The 21213-nt window shown below is 55.3% G+C and overlaps 7 protein-coding genes across 7 annotated transcripts; 4 read left to right on the forward strand and 3 right to left on the reverse strand.

Moving 5' to 3' along the window:
* Positions 1 to 183: 183 nt before the first annotated feature.
* GLOTRDRAFT_122113 (uncharacterized protein) lies at positions 184 to 4068 on the forward strand (the record flags this gene model as incomplete). The annotated part of the gene is made up of 7 exons (XM_007869593.1): positions 184 to 269; positions 463 to 480; positions 541 to 793; positions 882 to 943; positions 1034 to 1453; positions 1502 to 3503; positions 3584 to 4068. 7 exons carry the CDS (start codon positions 184 to 186, stop codon positions 3761 to 3763), a joined length of 3021 nt encoding a protein of 1006 aa, XP_007867784.1. The 3' UTR covers positions 3764 to 4068.
* On the reverse strand, positions 3879 to 5963 carry GLOTRDRAFT_45355 (uncharacterized protein; the record flags this gene model as incomplete). The annotated part of the gene is made up of 1 exon (XM_007869545.1): positions 3879 to 5963. A coding segment is annotated over one exon (2085 nt), but the record flags the coding sequence as incomplete, so codon positions are not given.
* A 3589-nt stretch (positions 5964 to 9552) lies between these two features.
* On the reverse strand, positions 9553 to 11909 carry GLOTRDRAFT_94693 (uncharacterized protein; the record flags this gene model as incomplete). The annotated part of the gene is made up of 14 exons (XM_007869594.1): positions 9553 to 9690; positions 9817 to 9908; positions 9962 to 10232; positions 10394 to 10507; positions 10561 to 10593; positions 10640 to 10717; positions 10767 to 10846; positions 10903 to 11056; positions 11102 to 11170; positions 11201 to 11291; positions 11312 to 11408; positions 11483 to 11590; positions 11643 to 11699; positions 11753 to 11909. The coding sequence occupies 14 exons, from the start codon at positions 11907 to 11909 to the stop codon at positions 9553 to 9555; spliced, it is 1539 nt and encodes a 512-aa protein (XP_007867785.1).
* Positions 11910 to 14200: 2291 nt separating this feature from the next.
* On the forward strand, positions 14201 to 15181 carry GLOTRDRAFT_111667 (uncharacterized protein). The gene is made up of 5 exons (XM_007869595.1): positions 14201 to 14366; positions 14423 to 14550; positions 14617 to 14667; positions 14749 to 15060; positions 15117 to 15181. The coding sequence occupies exons 1-4, from the start codon at positions 14346 to 14348 to the stop codon at positions 14903 to 14905; spliced, it is 357 nt and encodes a 118-aa protein (XP_007867786.1). The 5' UTR covers positions 14201 to 14345; the 3' UTR covers positions 14906 to 15060; positions 15117 to 15181.
* Positions 15182 to 15677: 496 nt separating this feature from the next.
* GLOTRDRAFT_45094 (uncharacterized protein) lies at positions 15678 to 16205 on the forward strand (the record flags this gene model as incomplete). The annotated part of the gene is made up of 1 exon (XM_007869533.1): positions 15678 to 16205. The coding sequence occupies one exon, from the start codon at positions 15678 to 15680 to the stop codon at positions 16203 to 16205; it is 528 nt and encodes a 175-aa protein (XP_007867724.1).
* On the reverse strand, positions 16162 to 17031 carry GLOTRDRAFT_78441 (uncharacterized protein; the record flags this gene model as incomplete). Its single annotated transcript, XM_007869596.1, has 3 exons — positions 16162 to 16697; positions 16759 to 16845; positions 16898 to 17031. 3 exons carry the CDS (start codon positions 17029 to 17031, stop codon positions 16595 to 16597), a joined length of 324 nt encoding a protein of 107 aa, XP_007867787.1. The 3' UTR covers positions 16162 to 16594.
* A 199-nt stretch (positions 17032 to 17230) lies between these two features.
* On the forward strand, positions 17231 to 19379 carry GLOTRDRAFT_100607 (S-adenosyl-L-homocysteine hydrolase; the record flags this gene model as incomplete). Its single annotated transcript, XM_007869597.1, has 9 exons — positions 17231 to 17249; positions 17303 to 17349; positions 17411 to 17446; positions 17503 to 17555; positions 17626 to 17730; positions 17788 to 18202; positions 18261 to 18472; positions 18524 to 18673; positions 18729 to 19379. The coding sequence occupies 9 exons, from the start codon at positions 17231 to 17233 to the stop codon at positions 18982 to 18984; spliced, it is 1293 nt and encodes a 430-aa protein (XP_007867788.1). The 3' UTR covers positions 18985 to 19379.
* Between the last annotated feature and the right edge of the window lie 1834 nt (positions 19380 to 21213).

Below are 21213 nucleotides of genomic sequence, written 5' to 3' on the forward strand. Positions count from 1 at the left end.
ATGTCTAGCTTCGACGGAGGATGGTGAAGCAAAGGAAGTGTCAAAGATGTTTGCCTCATCCAGGGACCTTATATAAAGAGAGGACAGAGGTGGGACTTTCCAACAAATGTTTCCCTTCAACCACCACCACCCACTCGACTGAGTCTACCTCAACCCTTCTCCTCGCACTAACCGGCTCGTGCCATGTTTGTCCTCAGTTACCACAGGGGAGCACAACGAGGGCTGATATTGGGATATCCCTTTATTCTGAAGGGTCTGACCGGTGAAAGGTAAGTTCCTAGTACTTACTGTACAAGTTAGCTCGCTCCGGTTTTGGTGGCTGCATACACTGAGAGCTCGGATCCGCAGAGGTAAATAAGTAGATTCTTGCACTGATCCCAATATCCATGTACTTACTTCTCACTCGAAGCCTACTCCTTGGTCGTTCATAATCAAGTTCCTCCCAACTTTGATCTCAACCAGGTTGAGACTCATTTACCAGTGAGTTCAAGTCTGAAAAGTTACTCATCCAGATTCTGTTTTGTGTTCAGAGTCCGTCAGCTCATCAATCCAGAGGCTTGCAGTGTCGGAGGTCCGCGCCCCTGATGACTGCTGGCACCCGCACCGACGACTGACCGACCTTCCATATCCGAAATGGATGCCGAGTCCCCTTCTTGTGCAGGACCTCACAGAGATAGCCATGAGGCTGCTACGAAGACCCAGACGCGCACGCCGCCTCCCTAGACGTAACCCTTCTCCGACCCCGCCCTTGACGCTCATTGCCAGCGCGAACGACCCTGTGGGAGCAAAGGCAGTGTGCTCTAACTCTATCTCCCGACTATTAACGCCTTCCGCGTCTGACCTCGCTGGCTGTCCGAGGCCTATGGGCGATTGGCGTTTAGCACAACGAATCCCGTCCTGGAGACTGTGAAAGCGTCCGTGCCTGCTTCAAATCGGGGTTCTGGTACGTGTATCACTCATCGCCTTGTCCACTACACCTTGTATCTAATCTAACAACATCTGGACTTGTATACTTATACTCTCTCACCTCCAGCACCCATCCGCCCCATCCGCATGCGCCCGCGATGTCCTACGTGACCCAGCAGCAATACCACCAGCTCGCCGCGCGCGCGCCCCCGCCCAACTGGTCCGGGCCCTGGCCGCCGCCCGTGGGCAGCGGTCCCTGGCCCCCCGGCTTCCCTGGCCCGCCCCCGCCTCCACCCGGCGTCCCCGTCAACGCGCAGTCGTGGCAGCGCGGCCAGTGGGTGTTCAACCCCGCGTTCCGCGCGCATGTTGCGCCCCAGATGCCCGCGAACTTTGCGCAGTGGGCGCACTTTGGCTTCGCCCAGCAGGGACAACAGGCGCAGGCGCAGAGCTATAACCCGTACAAGAGGGTGCCGAAGCAGCCCGACCCGAGCTATTGGAGCACGGAGCTGAAGGATAATGGGTTGGGCTTGGAGAACATGCACATACGGTACGTACTCTGGTCGGTGCTCTCAGATCACGGCTCACTGGGATGTAGGAATGAGTCGGCAGAGCTGCACGCGCCGAACACGCCCTGGACGTGGGCGCCGCGCGAGCTCGAGCAGCCGTCGTCCGCGCGAGAAGGCCTCCCGCCTGCGAGGCGTGCGTCGGACTACGCATCCGCCTCTACCTCTTCCTCCACCCAGCCCTCGACCTCGCAATCAAACCAACCCCGCGACCACCGCAGGCAGAACTCCGAGCCCCCCGACCCCGCGCGCACGACGGCCGCCTCCAACTCCAGGACCAGCTCCCTCAGCCGACACGGCTCGCTCGACCGCCGAGACGGACACGGAAACCACCACCACCACAAGAAGGAGAAGGAGCCGGACGTGTTCACGGCGAAGCGCGAGCTGCAGCCGACGTTCTCGCCGAGCATCGTGCGCACGCCCGAGTACTATCGCACGCGGCCGTCCTCGCCCACGTCCAACACTCGTTCTGCGACTGGGAGCTTGCGGAGCATACCGGAGACGCCGACGAGGGGCGCGCCGCTGAGGGCCAGCGCTACTGTGCCTGCTATCTCCACCTCGGGGTTGGGGGGTACGGGGAGTATGAGTAATATCACGAACGCGGCGAGCTTCACCGAGGAGCCCGCGGGCCTGCTGAGCCCACTCGTGGGCGCGACGCCGCGGGTGGCGACGCTCGATCAGGCGATGCGGCGTGAGGAAGAGCGCGAGAGGTATGGGTCGAGTTCGGGGACACAGCAGGAGAGGGAACGATATGGCTCTAGCTCTAGCTCGCAGCAACATCAGGAGCGGGAGCGAGATCGGGATAGGGACCGGTATGGGAGTAGCTCGCGCGCTGCGGAGACCAACTCCCGACAGTATTCCAGCTCAAGCTCAAGCTCGACTGTACGTCCTTCGGACACGCAGTACTCCAGCTCGAGTTCCCGTCCTTCAGACACGCAGTACTCCAGCTCGGGGACGACCGCGCGGCCTTCAGACTCGTATAGTTCTTCTACCGCGCGTGCGACGGATACTCATCGGCCCCGCACTACCTCTACTTCCCAGCCGCAATACAGTAGCGCAAGTTCCCGCGACCAGAAGCAGTCGAGCTCGCGTGCGGCGGAGCAGCAGTACTCCGCGTCGCGTTCGACTGACCAGCCGAAGTACAGCAGCAGCAGTTCGCAGCAATATTCCTCCTCGCGTTCTACAGAGCAGCCATACTCCAGTTCGCGTGCTACAGAACAGCCATACTCCGGTTCGCGTTCCTCAGAAGTGCCATACTCCAGTTCGCGTTCGACGGACCAGCCAAAGTATAGCAGCAGTTCGCAGCAATACTCTTCCTCACGTTCCGCAGAGCAGCCAAAGTACACCACCGGCTCGCACCACCACACCGTCGACGCGCACTACACCGGCTCGAGCTCCCGCTCCGCGGACCCGCCGTACACCACGGGTGGTGCGCGGCCCATCACGCGGCACCACTCCGAGCCGGCCGTCTCGCCGCCGCCTGGGATACCCGCGCGCTCGCCCGCGCAGATGCAGGTGTCGCCCGGCGTGCGGAGTATATACTCGCAGCGCTCGGACAGCTCGGGGAGCACGAGCACGAGCACGAGCGGTAGCGGCGCGCCGATTTATTCGAGGCCGCGGGAGGCGTACTCGATGTCAAGACCGGAGACGCGGGCACAGGTGCAGTCGTACTCGCAGCAGTCGAGGGCCCCGACGACGCAGCCACAGTCGTACTCTCAGCCGGAGACGAGGAGCCAGGCGCAGACGCCATCACAATCACAAATGCAGCAGCCGCCGTCGTCGCAGTCACAGTCCCAGCGGAGACGCGTGCGCAAGGGCTACTGGAACCGCCGCGGGGACTACCTCACGCCGGACATGTACATCGTCTACGCGCCGCACGACCGCGCGAACCCGCCCGACCTGAAAGACTACCCCGCGGAGGGCGAGGGGTACCTCGACCACGAGGGGCGCTTCGTGCCGTACGATGCGTCGCGCCAGGAGCTACCAGAGAGCATACCGCTAAGGGGGCAGCCGCCCAGGATCCCGTATGATCGGGTACGTCTGCCACGAGTTCCGTTCTGGTTGCATTGTGTGCTTACCCGATTGTTTAGTTTGTACAGTATACGTATGTGTAGCCGTCCGTGTATGCATTATCTGTCACACCACCAACACCAACCCACCAAGTTTCGAGACTCGGACTGCAATTGTTTATCGGGATCGGTTCTTGTCTTTTTTATGTGTCTCTCTATCAACGTGCCTATATATCAAAGAAGACGCTGTACGAGTACAAATGCAAGCTACAAGCACAACTGTAATATACATTCCAGAATATATCTCTTGTTGTACACGATCTCTCCTTTATATGCTGCGACGACTTCCACGTCGAGATCAATGTCCGAAACGATGTGGAAAGAAACGGTAAGTGCGGCATCAGACACCGATACCCCCGTGTTTTGCTCGCATGTGATCGTAGACGCCTTCCCCTCTGACAAACGTCTTTAGACATACCCAGCAGATGTGGGACTGGCACACAGAACACATCATGTGGTTGCACCCGTCCACCTTCTCGATAGCTGTCTTGCACTTTGGGCAATTCTTCACGTCATGTCCCGCTCGCCACAGAGCGAACTCGGGCTCGAGCCCCGCCTTGTGCTCCGCGCACGACATGCCTTCATGGTGCTCGACGTGGCAATGGGCGCATATCCTCCGCAGGCAGCGCGGGCACTGTAACACCGTGTCTGGTGGGCCACTGCGGTACACCTCTTCGCAGTCGGGCCCGGGACACCATTTGTATTCTTCGGGATGGGTAAAGACGTGCGCGGTGAAGGCTGCGGCAGCCAGCTCCTCCAGCTCGTCCGAGGTCAGCACCTCGCGAGCGACCGCGACGGGGATGCGGCAGGTGCATGAGCCCTCGTCGCCCAGGCAAGTCATCGGGAACGACCGACCTTCCACAGCTGCTGAGAAATAATTCGAGAGGCAAACTTTACACCAAGCGTGTCCGCAGCGGAGGACGATTGGCGCAATCGGCTCGTCCAAGCATACAGGGCATTCGGAAGTGCTCGAAGCCCTTATTGGGCCCGTTGAGTGGAGGGCTTCCTGTACAGCAACCCGCACCAACTCGGAGGCGCTATCACCTCTGACCACCACAGCCGGTGATGCGTAGTCCACGGAAAGGTTCTCTTGACCGATCTTCTGCTGGAGCAAAGGTAGGTTGCATTTCACGAACCGTCCAATCAGTCTCCTTGGTATTGGGATACGCAGTGTCTTGCAGCGACGTAGTTCCTCTATCCGCTCGAGAACCGCTCGTTTAACTTCCTGTCTCTTGGAAGGAGACGCGAATATAGTGATCCTCCTTTTCCGTTTACAGCACTGAATCCTGACGTCCGGGTACGTTTCCTGCAGCTTAAATAGGAACTCGCTTCCGGCATGATTGGCAAAGAAGGGGTCCCAGACATACTGTCCATCCTCCTTCATGACTTCACCTCGGAGCAGGCGCTCGAAGCCATATTTCAGATTGCTGAGACTCTTCAAATCAGATCCATGTAGTTCCACATCCACAGTGTATGGTGTTTCCTGCGAGATCTCAATCGTATTCTTAGGGTCGTCGCTTCCAGACGTTGTACGCAGGTCTTCGATGTCCGCCTGCAGCACCTTGAAGATGTCTGAACCCACAGTATAAGCGACATATTGCAGGTGTTCGACAGACATAGAGACGCTCTCCAGTCCTTCAATGGGTTGTGCTGGATCGATGAAATGATCGCGTGCTACCTTCGCAGAAGGCGCATCGCGAAAGTACGCTTGGACGTAAACTTTTCCGTCTCTGTAGGGTGCCGGAGTCTGGTAAAAGGATACCAAGTGTCCTAGATTTTGTAGTTCCCGACGAATAATCCCAGCCACCTGTGTGGCCGATGGGGTTCTCTCGGCCTGATGCATTGTGTCGTCAGGCTGTCCAAAGTTTTCGAGGTAGGTTACCTTCAGATCAGTCGGCATACCCCGGAAGGCGACAGTGACGGCACCGAGCACAGGAGTGCCATCATGTATGGATGCCCTTATGGCCTTTCCCCACCTCTTGTCCCTCTCGGCGGCCCCTATGGCATTTTGTGCCTCACTGAGAGTCGCATATCCCGCATAACCTGTCCAGCTCGGTGCATCCCAAGTGAACAGTAGACCAGTATCTCTGATCTCGGCCCGTCCAGATTTCATGTTGTTCGGGGGCGTCCGAGCGTATATGACCGTGTCCAGTATTTCAGCACCGTTCAATACGGCAACTGCCTCCGCCGCTTGCCTCGTATCATTGAAGCGGGCTCGGAAAGACATCGTTGTTTGATGGTTCCGGTCAAAACTTTTATGAAGCTCGCGAACGACTCCAAAGGGGCTGAGAATTTCCTGCACTTGACTATCTTCTGTACCTCGAGGTACGTTGCTTAAGATGACCCAGTAGGACTCGAAGGAAGTCCACACATCTTCCACGATGAATCCTGGACCAAAGCGCACTTTCGTCGAATTGAAGACGATGATATTTTCAACATCTGATGCCTCACCCTAGTGACGGAACGTTCAGAAAAAGATTCTCCTGACAGACAGCGTGAACCAACACACCAGGCTATAAACTCGAGACGGTTCGGTACTGTCCTCCGGCGTACTGGATGTAGCGCGCGGGGATCGCTGATCGTCAACGCGTGCAGATCGAGAGGCCCTCCGTCCGTCAGGTCCGTGCTTCTGAAGTGAAACGTCAGGTGGTCGGTTTCGCACGTCTTCCTGTTGTGCAAGACGTTAAGTAGAGTCAAGGGTGACAGTTTCCCAAGGAAGACTACCTTCAAAGGGGGAGGTACGGCACAACAATTCGCAACGTCACCATGCGACAATTTACCGTGGGGGGCCAGCGCCTGACTTTTTTTCTTCGGTAACCGTACATTGAAGGGAACGCGCTCGAACTCCACTGTGCCCCTAAGCCCGACACTGGTCGTCGCGAAACTGTCTCCGGACTGTGCATCGGTCGTACCTTGGGCCGGCCAAGTCTGTATATCGATAGCATCATCAGTAACTCGCAGTCCAGATTGTGCTGCCTTCCTAGAAGGCTTGTGTCGACGGCGCATCGGAGCCTTCCCTATAGGCAACTTAACTCCGAAAGTCTGCTCAGCGGTCGATGCCACTGATACTTCTGTTATCGAGTTTACAACAGGCATCTGATGCTCAAGGGCTTCCGTTTGGCCGCTGACAGTATGTGCCTCGTCCTCTCGAGGAACGGATCGAACTTCAACTGGGCAGGAGGCGGGCGCAGGCGTCGGGCAGTTCTGACTCACCATCGTCTCCCTTCGGATGGGCACTCGTGAGCCGCCAAGTGTTTCCGACACCTGGTTCGGTGAAACATATTGAGCGAGGGACGATCCCGGTACTGCGGCAGTCATCCCTTGCACCACCCCCGGAGTGTCGGAGGTTGTGGCTTCTGGAGGCACTTGCTAGAAAGTACATAAGAACTCGGAGTTCCCACCATACTAGATCAACCATAACGGGTACGTTTACCTTTGGCTGCTCCGTGCTACAAGGAACGGCACGCGATAGTCCGCTAGGCCCTTGTGGCTTCAGCATAGGATAGGGTGCATCGGCTATTTTCAAAGCCGATCTCTGGCTATCGAGCTGAGAGCCAGGCCTGGCGATAGGTGATGTGACGGCCTTTACGGGCGGTCGAGCGCATGGCGTATACATGTGGATACGATGGCATTTACTGCCCGAGAGACACCTACCACGCAGGTAATTCACGCAGACCTGGAGTCGTTGATGATATATTATTGGACTCCCTTGAGCGTCGGATGTAACACGAGTCGGAGGAGGACTTGGCTGCGGTGTCGATTTGAGACATTCATCCCTAGCCGTGAGCCCAGCCCTTGGAGAGTCCGCCAGTTGCGCTGGCGGTAGCCCCGGTTGATTGATCAACTGCATGCCCAACCGAACAATCAGCTGCGCAGATACAGGATTAGGATTCCGGGAATACCTCTACCAGCTGCTGGCAAGCAACATGAGCACTGCCAGCAAGTCTTAGCTGTTGCACTTTCATGTCCTAAGAGAGACGTGAACACTACTCCCCTCGACCGCTCGAGGAGAAAATTCACCTCCTTGGGAGTAAGTCGTGGTCGGTGGTCTATTCGCTGGACACTCCGCGTCAAACGCGCATGACCGACCTCTACAGATGCGTAGCGGTCGGAGATAACGCGAATTTCTTGCGCCTCGCCGTTCTCTTTCGGTAGAGGGACCGCAGTTGGTGAGCGCACCTGCGCCACATAGTCCCGTTATCAATGGATCAATAAGATGAGCAGTGCCCGAGGGACGTTGACTTACCTCCGGACAAGATGTGCTCGGAGCGCCAAATGAGCTCGGCGTTGCAGAGAACAGATGTCCCGAGTGCTCTGGGTGGTTATAGCACCGTCCTTCAGAGGGGAATCCGTTCGATATCTCGGAAACCGTGTGCCCCCGAATGCGATCTACCAGTAGTGATGGGTCGGATCTATCTACATAGCGGACGGTACTGGAGGTGACGGAGTATTGCAAAGGAGAATATCCTTCGTTACGTCTATCTCTGGCATCGAATCGGTTCTCCACTCGAGAAGAGTGTTGACCCTGGATGTGTCCGCCCCGGGGACCAGGGATCCTCGGAGGTGGAGGGGAATGCCTCGCGAGATCGTGAGGCAATGAATGAAGGTGTCGGCACTGTTCGCGAGTGCATTTACCACGGACGTAGTCGCGACATATGCCAGAAGGGATAAAGGTGGACTTCAGAGACTCTCCATTCCATAGCAAGGATTTCTCGCGGTCAATGAGGTCACTTTGCTCGCATAGCAAGTGGTCTCTAACAGGAACTTCCATGTAAGGTCCTTTGTCGTTTGATCCTCGACATGGGTCGCTGTTTGCGACGAGTACGCGAGCGTGCTTGTGGTCGAGAGGATCCACCGACGGAGTAGGTTGATGGTGCCAGACGGCTACATTGGATCCAATGTGGAACCGGGGGCATCGTTGTCCTCGCCTGCACATGCCGGCAAGATATTCAAAGCATGGCTCGGTAACAGCGATACCGTCCTGATAACGGGAGTTAGAAGCGTCGGCAAAGTCTCAGGAAAGATATGCGCATAGACGTACGACAGGTTGAGGACCTGGCACAAGGCGACGCGCAAATCTCTCCTGCTCCCTTGCCGTCGCATTATCCGGATACCCGTGCCTCTTCCCATCCCGTGCGGGTGCACCGGATGCTGAATCCGGTACACCTGCTACGGGAAAGCAGGGGTGAACTTGTCCGACAGCCTTCTCTTTGGGTGGCGCAGTACAATGAAACATGGCGGATCACGACTCAAAACAAAGGACCCTTCCGCAGCTATAGCTTGTCGCCGTCTGCGTCGCCAGTGTCTAGTAGCGCCGGGGAAAGAGGGTGTGGCAGTGGGCGCTACCAGAGCTGTGAGCAAGTTACTAGCAGTCACTTGCGACGGTGAGGTGTGCCACCGGGCATAGCCGATCAATCGCCGACGTGGCTTAGAAATGTACGAGCGTCACCTACATAGCGGTACCTCGTACTGACATTGTATTTAGGCAGAGATAGAGATAAATTCGTCTGCGTCTATACGGAGGTCGCTAGGCCGCAACATGCAAAGGCGACCTTAACACAGCCCATGCCGCAAACAGCATTCAGTAGTCATGCGACGGTCATACTAACCAACACCCTGGCTATGCTTGAAGATCAGCTGCGGACAACCGTAGCGACGCTGAAGAACCACACTTGCTATTAATTTACAGACAACTGAAGATAACAATACACGACATGGAGAATTAGACGACAGAGTAGGTCAAAGGTCTTTACAGCTGGAGCCTAGAGTACAGCGACGGTCACGGAACAGATGCGACATGAAACACAACTTGATGATGCGAGGGAGAGTGATATGCAGACTGCTTTGACGGCCAAGCGGAATGTGACAATAGACATGCCAGTGTTCAAGCCGGGCGAGGACCACTGTTGTAGAGCCTCGGAGGTATACGTGACAGACGAGGCCGGCGACGAGAACGAATTGGTACAGTGTCCAGGCAAGCACAAGGAATAGAAGAACACGCAGAGACCTCCAGATCAGACACCATCGACGAAGGAAGCGGCCCAATCAGATCGTCCAAAGGAGAGTGCTCGTTCTTCCCTGCCCGCCGTGTCGCAAGTGAGGGCGAAGTGCACGAAGTTTCCTCGCCGAAGAGGCGATCGCGGAGTCCACGCCTAGAGAGCCAGCGCCTCGATGACAGGACAACGAAAAGTACGCTCTGTTTCAGGTTGCATATGCTAGGTCAGAGTTTCAACGCAGATGGAAAACAAGGGAGGGACAACCATAATGGTCGAGAATACTGATTGCGAAAAGTAGCAGGCGATCCGGAAGATGGCAAGTCCAATCTTGAACATCGGGATCCGGGTGAGATCGTCGAAGTGAGCCGCATCAACTGCATACGAAGAAGCTCCTGATTTGCGTCTCTAGGACGAGCATACGACGCACCGTGGAGGATCATCCTTATCAGTGGAAGCACACTGGAGTCGATCCAGCCAGCGTCAGAAGCGCGGAGACCGTCCCTCAGTGCCAGAGCGGTATTGTTGATGCTCTCGAGTTCGGTGTGCGCTGTGGTTGTGAGCTGTCTTACTACCTGAGATAACTCTGCGACAGAGCGAGAAGCCTCGATCTGCGTTTCGTGAGCAACCTGTGCCTGCTGAGAATATGCGTCCAAATGCTCTGCCGCGTGGATGGCTACGTCGGACAATTGGCTAACGGCCTAATATTGTTTCCGTCACAGAAGAAAGAACTTGAGGGCATCTTCTCTACCTTCTGCATCGAGATAAAATCTGAAATCATATTCTCCCAGATTTGACTGATCTCTCTCTGATCAAGTCATGATGGGAAGAAGACAGGAGGCCAATCCAACGGTGAACTCACCGTTAGCGCGAGCATCTCTTCGTTCCTCTGTTTGTATGGTAGGAACACAACTTCGAGGCGAGATGAGAGAGTAACCTCCATAGACTGCATCACCGCGGACAAAGCGAGCGCATGCTGAGAAAGACATCACTATCGGTAATGGAATCGAGAGTTACCAGTCAACTCACCCTCTCCGAGATGGCGTCGACAGCCGTCCCCATCTACAATAACATTAATTTAGTCCAGCGTTGTCCGGCCTCGATTTACCTGAGACATATATTGAGCCGTGCCTGTCTGCATGCGGTGTTCTACATCCGCGAGGGACGCGTGGAGCATCATCGAACTCTGAGACGGGTGGTCAGAGGGGACCAGCAGGAGCATGCCGCGACCTCACGTCTTGAAATGTGTCTTTCATCATTCTCAGAACATCTCGAGACGCTCCATCAAGGCTTGCCGCGGTATGCCGCAGGCTACCTAGCATACTAGACATATTCTGTAATTAATCTATGTCAGTGCGTGAGTGAGCTGACTTGAAGCAGGGGTCCCTACCTCTCCCAAGGCTTTCCATTGTTCCTGACTCCGATCCAAGGTCTTCTCACGGTTTGCCATGAAGCGAATTAGAGCCATCTTTTCCAAGGTCGCATTTCTATAGATATCTTTGGCCGTGTCTGAGATCATTGGTGCCTAGTAGTTAATACAACGCTTTCCATCTTGAACAGCGGTACTAACCGATGTCGTTCCACCGTCGGAACGCGTAACACAATTGCGCTTTTGTATGTTGGTCAATAACTGCTTCGTCTAGCAATGGAGGTGAGAATAAGTACTCACGGACTTCACGAAGATATCCAGAGTAACTTGACCAAAATTGCGCACTCCGGGACAGGGCTCTGGTATCATCGCGTGAACAACATCGTCGTTCCTGAAGCATGTTACACGTACTCCACGCAATCTTCTGGGTTACTTTCAGTTATGGACGCGGCGCCTGATCCGAACACCTGGCACTCCATCGGTACAGAGTGATGTCGCGCCGTCGAGACTTCACATAAGGTGAGAGCAATGGCAGCTGAGCCGCCATGAGCCGCGGTACTGCTATGAAGGGTCACATCCTACCTTTGACCCGCTCATGCTCGTCCATATCAGCCTCCCCGCACCGGCTGCGCACGAGACCTGCGGCCCGCTTGAAACAGTCGGGTTTGCGAGCATAGTCGTCCAACGCGTCTCGCAGGATTTCAGGCTATATGCACGTCTTACTGTGCACGACGTAACTCACTGGTGCGGAGAAAGAGGATCTCCACCTCATCTGGCTTCAAACCGCTTAAGGCCAGCTCTGCAGAGACGTAGGTATCCAAGCATGAGATGAGAGCCCTGTGATGCAATTACCGGCAGAAACAATCGAGGAACTCGCTGTACCCCCTTCAATGTCAGGTTCCTGGGTTGGCAATCGCGGCTTTGTCCAAGAAAAAGCTTCCGCCGGCTTCACAGCCAAAGACCATGAGACGAGTAGACAAGCCGACAGACCATGCATCATCCACAACATCTGAGAAGGAGGCAAGACTAGCACGCCAGAACTAGTCAGTACTGATCCCGTTCGCCGTCGTAGAGCGTACAGCCGTGAAGCAATGGAACGACGCGTCCTGGACGCGTCGAGTCTTGAGTCACTCCGAGTCGTCCGTCACCGGACAATGCCGCTCGCCACTGGCACGGATATTAGTAAAGCCGGAAGAACCTGCCACACTCGTTAAACCGAGTCCAGAAAGGATTTTGTGCTACATATGCTCCCGCCCCTTACCCTGCACCCGATCGAAGTATTTATTTAATATCCGAAATATCTTGCACTGTTTACGGTGCTCAATGACTTGACGCTGCCTACAGGACACAAAACTGGAGTGAGTGATTATTATCATTTATGGCAACAAAAGCTCCATACACTCTCCTCCTCCTTCAGAATAGAAAGGCACTTCGCACTCAGGACGTCGCACGTCCGCATGGTGCCGTGGGAACACCGATAGATGCGTTCCTAAAACCTCATTCATTATTCTGAATCCGATGCTGCTCGCGACCTTAGTCCTTCCAGACAGCCTTTCATTTGTGCGTTGTCTGCCCGGGTGTATTCGCTACTCCGTAATCGAGGCCCTGAACCTGTTTCGTACTTTTTGAATGCCCTCGGTCTGACCTTCAGGGTTCCAGCTCAACATGAGGGCAAATTCTCGGACATCCGACGGTGGATCATATCTCTACCTCCATTGGACGAGCAACGATACCATAGCAGGGCTGCGCCCTTCAAGGGCACATCAATGCTTCAGGATTGGCCGTCAAAAATCCCCTGTGCCAAGCTCCGTTTTTTGCGACGGCCACGGTTACCGGGACACCTCTGCACACTCAGCTGAATTTCTACTTCCAACGCAATTGTAATACTGGATGAACAGTAGTCGCCTCCCACCTTCACTCTATCGCTATTGGGGTAACCTTGGCGTGGTGCTCTATGGTCATCCGTCCACGTTATGCCCGATCGACGCGCCACCTTACAGTAAAATAGGGAGCGGCGAGGTCTGGCCGTTCTAATCGTTGCATCCATGTAAGGTCAACCTCATCATGCTGAGTGGCTTGCAGTATGCTTACTGCTGGCTTACGTGTTTGAATATAAGTAATCGCCCCGATTGATACAGATTCGCGCATCGGCAGCGGACTCGAAGTCGAAGCTCGCAAGATGCAGCAGGAGATGTATGCCGACGGATCCATCCTATGGGCTCCTCCTCATAAGGCGGCATGCAGATACTCCGCCTAACTTAGACCACCGACACATTCGTAGATTTGCAGTGGGCTGTGCTAGCTGTAATGGCGAGCAGTCAGAATTAGCTCCTTACAGACCTCGTCCCAAATGCGAATTACAAGAGGTTACCGTACGCATCGCATCATGCTAATCCTCACTCAAGAGTCCCAGGGCAGATGTCACGAAGCTGGCCGACTTTCGTCTTGTTCCTTACGACGCCTCTCGCAACCAACATTATTAGTGGCTGTGGCGCGCCATCAAGGATACGATGCGAATCGTGCTATACGCTCCGCGGCAGCTCCGGCTTCCCATTCTCCGATACCAGCCACCGTTTCTGCAGCTCAAGCGTTGTGCCGTCATGCAGTAGGACTTAAGGACTTGATCCTGTCGCATTGCCGAGCCGCTCCTCGCAGTCTTTCGTGATCCCTGATGTCCACGTAAGCCGGATATTATGCACTTTCAGGAATCGTAGTTTGGCCAAGCATTTTCGCCAACACCTCCTCCACCCTCGCTGTTCCCCTCCGGACTCAGATACTGTTCCTCCATGAAGCAGTCGAGTTTGAGTAGTATCTGATGCAATCTCATCCACACCAGCGCCAGGGCCTCGAGAACGGCCGTCAATCCTTGTGCAAGATTTGCGCATCTGAGATTTGCCGCCACGCGATCGAGAAGCCACTCCTCTAGTAGATTTACAGTCCGACGCGGTCTGCAATACGTATTCATCTTGAATATTGCAGGGATCCTGTTTGCCTGCGTTGACAGTCGAGAACCTTACCGAGACTGTCAGACCAACCGGTAAGTCGACAAAGACTTTCGAGGGACAATATTCAGTAGTACAGCACGAGTCAGCGTCGGCAAGGCGGGAGCTTGTCCGCTCGGACACCCTCCCAGCCTCAGGATCGATAGACCATCATAATCGCAGCAGGTCGGGCCTCGAATTTGCTATTTGCGTACCGTGGGCTAGCCAGAATGGAAAAAGCCGCCGCCTGAGAATACCCCTTACAGTCCTAAGCCGTGGCTATACTGATGACCGTCTCCGTATGCTCATTAGGAACAGACGGCTTGCATCATGTCGATGGATGCCCGCCGAACCTGGATCGTCTGCCTTCCGGGCTTGGACACGCCGAATTATTAGCCCGCGAGAAATAGGCACCACCAGTATTTCTTCCGTTATACTGGTCGATCACAAATGTGGACCGAAATATGATGAACCTCAATATGATGGTGAGACTCGCTTATGGACAGACTGATAGACGTTCGCACATGACGATGATGTATAGCCTGTCGCGTTATCCATAAAGTCGCCAACTTCACTGCACCGCACTAGCAGATCCGGTCTCTCTGCTGCCTTGATCATCTCACCGTTGCCCGACCGTCATCGCATAGGAGCTGCCTGCGCTGCATCAACGTCGTTACTCGTGCCCTTTTACTTGTCGTTGTCTATTGACTGACACTGCCTATACGTCCTATGCAGGACAACCAGCAGTATATTAACTCGTCTCAATGCCCTCCGTCTACATCCTCAGTAGGTATCAAAGCCGAGGTATCCTCAGATCCGACAGCGCTGTGTCTGCTGTCGCCACCATCCTCACCTTCCTTTTCCCAGTCATTCCCTACCCGTCCGGCCTCAAGTCCTGGGTCTGAAAATACGAGACGCGCTTACTTCACAGCCATCCCCTCCACCAAGCGAGCTCGACGTCCGTCCTCACGTGAGAGCCACTATCTCGATCCGCCAGGTCCGAAAGAAGGGAAGAAGAGCATAATGGCCCAGCCACCATACCATTCTTGGCCCGCGTCCGGCGTCAAAAGCGAAGATCTGCAGGGCGCACAGCTGGGATCTTCTCCAAGCACCTCAAGGAGAGCGTCTTCAGACAGCGAGGAGCATCAGTATGCCTCATACCCCGCCCACTACCCGGAGGTGAGTAACCGGCACTGTCTTCCCGATCCAGGACTAACGGGTGGCACACCTCTCAGACGTACCTGCGCCATCCCATACACACAACTGACGCCCGACCTCACTCGTCCAGCTCTACCTTGACAACATCCAGTCTAACCGGTGCCATGGGCGATGCTCACATATCCTCCCACACCTCAGGGTCATCATCTCCCCCTGCATTCGCCTACCACTCGGACCCCGCTACGCAAAACATGATGTGGGCTCAAGGCCCCGATTACACGATGACAGACCCAGCCGGGTCCATGCCTTTCCTTCCTTCTGCCACGCACACGTCCAACAGTCCCACGGAATCATACCTACAATACGAGCAACCACAATACACTATGCAAAATTATTCTAATATCTCACCGTCGTCTAATTCACCTGACTCTCCTGGTTTCCTCTCGGGACGAGTGGGGCAGATTGGGTACTCGCAGCCCTCCCGGGTCGTGGCCGCTCCCGGTGCTTATCCTGTGTCGGCGCCCAGCATGATGCAGCCGACCGCTAGCCGTGCTCCATCCAGGGAGCAGGTGCTCGAGGCGGAGATCCGGCGCCTGCGCGCTAGAGTGCAGGACCTAGAGTATGCCAATTCCCAGCTCATGGCCGGCACTTCTGCCGCCAAGGGACCCTCCTATGGTCAGCAATTCCAGTCTGCGTTGGGACAACTCCCGTCTCCCGTCACGACGCCCGTGCGATCGGCCGCGTTCCAGGCAGAGTGGAAGGCCCGCACGGAAGCCCGCGTGCGGATATTCTGCTCGCTGAACCGCGCGGGGAACGCTCTCTGCGCGTGGCACGACTCGCGGCGCGAGCGGCGTACCTACCCGCCGCGGATGGCGCCCGCGGGGTACCTGAACTGCGGGTGCACGTACGAGGAGGCGCTCTTCGAGGAGAGCCTTGCGCGGCACGGCGTCGGCAGCTACCACCCGGGCGAGAGCGTGCGCATGGACCCCGCGCTGCGCAACCCGCTGCTGAAGCTGCTGGAGAGGCGCTACGGGTACCGCGACGGCGACTTTGAGCGCGACCCCATCACGGGCAACTGGATCGAGGGCGAGGGCGCCAAGCCTTGGGAGGAGAAGGTAATGGCGGGGGTGTCGGCGTCCAGGAGGAGGCCTGATGAGCGCCGCTAAAATTCTGCAGCTAGAGAGCTGATCAGGATGGTTCATTCGAGAAACTTCAACTTCGGTCTGTTGTCTTATTATACCAAGCACAAATGTTTCGCCCATTACCTTGCATTGCCGGATGTTATCAATAACGCTCCTCCATTCATTGTTGCATTAGCTATCCGTCGTCCAGTCATTGCTTTCCTGTTTATACCCTGTAATACTATACCTAGCTAGACATGTTTCCTTCCTCTCCTTTATTTCATAATTACGCATAAGCGAATAGCAATTGTATCCTGTTCTTGTAAAGTAATAGACATCATAATAGACCCATGGACACTGGTTGCGACCCCACCTGAGTGCGTATATATGCCTCTTAGACAGAGGATACTGAGCCACATCGAAACGCCTCTAGCTCATGGCAAGCCAGAGACCTTCGTCTCCGGGCCAGACTGGCCGTCTAATTTTTGTTCATAGCGAGCAACGTCGCGCCACGGCTTCCCTTTAGGCAGTACTTGGCTGGGGGCCGCATCAAAACCGAGAAGGTCCTCAGTCGGACGCCTGTCCCACAATAACTGACCTTGCTTCGGGTGGGATTTCGACTTTCCCAGTTGCGGGATCAAAGTTCACAAGTTTGGTGATCTCGACGGCTGGTCTGTTAGGACACCTGGGAGGCGCTCCTTCAGCCGTTCTAAAGCCGCTGCTGCGACGGCACTCACATCCTGAATATTCGGAGAATGGGATAGCAGTGCAGGCGGGGCACGCCCTCGTCGATTGTGTCAATATTGCATGTATATTGTACGAGTTCTGCTAGGCGACATTTCTTGCCGGGATCAGTATGAGCTTGGGACATGTAGAAGGGGATCCTGGGAGGACTGGGCCACCGGACGCGAAGAATCGAAGTAAGCATTCTACCGGTCCGGCAATTCCCACTTGGGGATATTCCTTATATAAAGCCCGTGGTACCATTTTGCTGCACCATCCCTCCGTATCATCCTCCCACCCACCTCTTTCCCCAGGACATCCCAGACCGCTCCCCTCTCGTTAATCAAATGGTTTTCAAGGTTGCTGGTAAGATATAATCTTGTAATCGAGCCAGAGCCTGCGTTAATCACAGCGTATAGACATTTCTCTGGCCGCTTTCGGTCGCAAGGAGATCGAAATTGCTGAGGTAGGATCGATGTTATCTCTCCTCCAGAAAATCGTCGCTGAAGCTGTGGGACATTGTTCAGAATGAGATGCCCGGTCTCATGTACATGAGGCAGAAGGTCAGTCAGCGAGCTCGCCTCTAAAAGCGAACTGTGCGTTGACGATAAGAAATCAGTACGGCGCCTCGAAGCCTTTGAAGGGAGCGCGTATCGCAGGATGCCTGCACATGTAAGTTGCCGCTTGCCGTAGGTCAGCTGGTGCCATCGATTGACCATGGATGAAATGTTCTCCCGGATAGGACTATCCAGACTGCCGTCCTCATCGAGACGCTGGTCGCCCTCGGTGCTGAAGTGACCTGGTCGTCCTGCAACATCTTCTCCACCCAAGACCATGCCGCCGCTGCGTGAGTGCCTTCGCCAGCCCCCCGTCTGTGTGCGTCCTCAGCTAATCGGCCGATCAGCATCGCCGCGACTGGCATCCCCGTCTTCGCGTGGAAGGGTGAGACCGAGGAGGAGTACAACTGGTGTATCGAGCAGACGCTCGCCGCCTTCCCTAATGGCCAGCCCCTGAACATGATCCTCGACGACGGTGGTGACCTGACTGCCCTCGTCCACGACAAGTACCCGCAGTACCTTAAGGACATCAAGGGTGTCTCCGAGGAGACCACCACCGGTGTCCACCACTTGTACAGGAAGTTCAGGGAGGGCACGCTCAAGATCCCTGCGATCAACGTCAACGACTCTGTTACCAAGTCCAAGTTCGATAACTACTACGGCTGCCGGGAGTCCCTGGTCGACGGTATCAAGCGCGCAACCGACGTCATGCTTGCCGGGAAGGTTGCCGTTGTCGCTGGGTTCGGCGACGTCGGAAAAGGAGTAAGTAGCATTGGGGTTCCGTTTCTCCGCGTCTTATAGGAACTTACGCATTCTGTAGTGCGCCGAGTCCCTCAGGTCGTACGGAGCCCGTGTGCTCGTCACCGAGATCGACCCTATCAACGCCCTGCAGGCTGCTATGGCTGGTTACGAAGTGACGACCATGGAGGATGCTGCTCCGCGGTCCAACGTCTTCGTTACGACCACCGGTAACAGGGACATCATCACCGGCAAGCACTTCAATGTCATGCCTGAGGATGCCATTGTTTGCAAGTAAGTGGCTGCCTTCAGCCACCTGGATCTTACATCTAACTCCTTGTGTAGCATTGGTCACTTCGATGTTGAGATCGACGTTGCATGGCTCAAGGCTAACGCTAAGCAGGTCGTGAACGTCAAGCCCCAGGTCGACCGGTACACCATGGCTTCCGGCCGTCACGTCATCCTCCTCGCCGAGGGCCGTCTCGTCAACTTGGGGTATGTTCCATTTCATTTGCCCATCCCACCACTGGTTCTAAACCTCTCTTATTAGCTGTGCAACCGGCCACCCGTCCTTTGTCATGTCCTGCTCCTTCGCGAACCAGGTCCTGGCTCAGATCGCCCTCTGGACAACCCCTGAGAAGTTCCCTCTCGGCGTGCACATGCTCCCGAAGGAGCTCGACGAGGAGGTCGCGCGCGCGCACTTGGCCAACCTCAACGTCAAGCTGACCCAGCTCACGCCCGAGCAGTCGTCGTACCTCGACATCCCCGTCAACGGCCCGTACAAGGCGCTCCACTACCGCTACTAAGCGCTGGTGGCTATTATCTATCTCCCTCAAAATCATCTCAACGTGATGAAGACGGCCTCAACGCGCCTCGCCAAAAAATTGAGTGGACCCGGGGATCTTCAACGTCCCTTTTGGTGGAGACGATGGTTGTGACGTGTGCGGGAGTCTCAACGCTCTCCCGCCGCCGTTACTTGGAGGAGAGGATGCGGACTGCCTCGCAGGAGGGGTCGGCAGCTCTGCTGGTCTTTGGACCGAGAGTCGGGTCGGGGGGTTGTAGTGGCAGTTAATGGGTATCATGTCTTTTAACGGAAGTTAATGCAATCGCGTTCCTTGAATGTATTATGAATTTCTGGACCACGGCGAAGTCGTGGTCGTGAAACGAAATTGTGCCTGTCTACAAGATGGCCACCCGTCGGAATTGCGGAGAAAGTGAATGAAAGATGGATATAATAAATAGAGGACACATGCATCTCTTTGGGAGTTGCAGTCTTTAGGGCCGGGCAAAAGGTTGAACGGTAGGGAATTCCCAGCCAATCAGAGCACGCAGAATTCCCTTTCGTACGCCCGGCCCTAAGACCCTAAATACTGAGACTTTACAGGCCACGAAAGACGGGTCGCCTCATCAGAATAAACGATACTCTTTTCCAGACACCGGGTAAGGTCTCGTTCGCAGCACTTGCCGTATCTTCTCTGTGACATCTTCGCCTCCGAGGGATCCAGCAGCGAGATACGGCTTCGCCTCCCGGGAGATCTCCGCCATCTTCTCCGCGTGCGGCAGCCAGCACCGAACGCGAAGGCTGGTAGGAGCGCGTCGATGACCTCTTGAGGCGGATAGTCCGCGGCCGGGTGCTACGGCCGGCCCGCGATGAACACGATGTCGAGCAGTTTGCGGGCGTGGCGCGCGAGCTGGGCCTTGATCTCGGGGTAGCGCCCCAGCACGCGCTCTTCTTGCTGGTCGGTGTCGCAGCAGATGTATCGTTTCAGGAAGGCTAGCGTCGACTTCCTGTGGCGGGGACGGGTCCGCGAGATACCAGCGCGGCCCGATGCGGACGCTACCTGGGGACGTGGATCAAGACAAATATCACCTTGAGGTGGATGGAGTAACATACGGGTTTATATATGTGAATCTACGCAGTAGACGTACAGGTTCCAGCATTCGAGCTGCGGGAACGGGGTCGATTGTGCATCAGCAAAACGGCATGACCGTCTAAGCGAAGCTAAGAACTAATCTCAGGCAAATAAGTACCAAGTCCATGGTCTTAAGTCATGGGGGCCCACCCCCTGAGCCCAGCACCGAGACTTAGCTAAGTCCTTGATTAAGGTGCTAAGAACACTCAGGCAAGAAATAAGTGGGGAGAGAACAGAAAAATGCTAGCACCAGCAGGATTTGAGCCAGCGTCTGCCATACCCAACCATTCGATATAACCGTTGCACTACAAGGCTATACTAATCGGTGCCCAAAACCGTTTCATGATGGACTCAACCTTTGCCTTGAATGATAGCAACTCCCGAATTACGAGTCTCCACCCTTGTCTAGTGCTACTGGTATACATTACATGTACATCTATGATCAACAGAGCCATGTATATTGCTCTGCCGCCCTCTACAGCATCGGCTAAGCAACTCAGAGAGTTAGAGCTAAGGAGCTCGGTAAGGGCGCCTTAGCGGTACTTAGCGCCTTAGCGTGGGCTGCCATTTTGCTGATGTGTCCACATCGTAGGCAAATTTGAGTGCCTCCGACGTCCCTATAGCTGTGGTCTTGCCGCGATACACGGTGGAGTGGATTTCGCTCGGAGCGTGTATTCGGTTCGGGCGCGTCTAGGGTTTTGCAAGAAGCCTCCAGGATGAGTTTCTGGGGACCCCTCTTGGGACTTTCATCGAATATAATGTGCAGCAGAGACATGGGAGATAAACAGGTTTGAATGCGAACGCCGAAACTGCAGAACGGACCAGACTCGCTACCAGTCCCCAAGCTAAGGGGCTTCTGCAACGAGACTAGGGATAAGCAAATCTGGGAATCAACTTCGTGTAATATTATTTGTGGCACCGGAAAGAAGCCAGACTTGAGCCTCGGGGTTTGTACATTACTAAGTATGTAGTAGTAGTGGCCTCTCAATTGACTTGTATTATTCTAATAGCTTCCTTTTCTTGGCCCCCTTTGCCTCGATTATGCCGGAGGCTTCAGCACTGGGACCCATTGATCCTCGTTCCGTGTCGCAGAGCGAAGAGGAAAGGAAAGCGCCATGGATA

The sequence above is a fragment of the Gloeophyllum trabeum genome, assembly GCF_000344685.1.
Source record: "Gloeophyllum trabeum ATCC 11539 unplaced genomic scaffold GLOTRscaffold_00010, whole genome shotgun sequence".
In the NCBI taxonomy this organism is placed as follows: domain Eukaryota; kingdom Fungi; phylum Basidiomycota; class Agaricomycetes; order Gloeophyllales; family Gloeophyllaceae; genus Gloeophyllum; species Gloeophyllum trabeum.

Coding starts and splice junctions, on each gene's coding strand:
- GLOTRDRAFT_111667 (XM_007869595.1), top strand. CDS start 14,346: ATGATGAACCTCAATATGATG. Junction 14,367..14,422: donor TGATGAACCTCAATATGATG/GTGAGACTCGCT, acceptor GATGATGTATAG/CCTGTCGCGTTATCCATAAA. Junction 14,551..14,616: donor GCTGCCTGCGCTGCATCAAC/GTCGTTACTCGT, acceptor CGTCCTATGCAG/GACAACCAGCAGTATATTAA.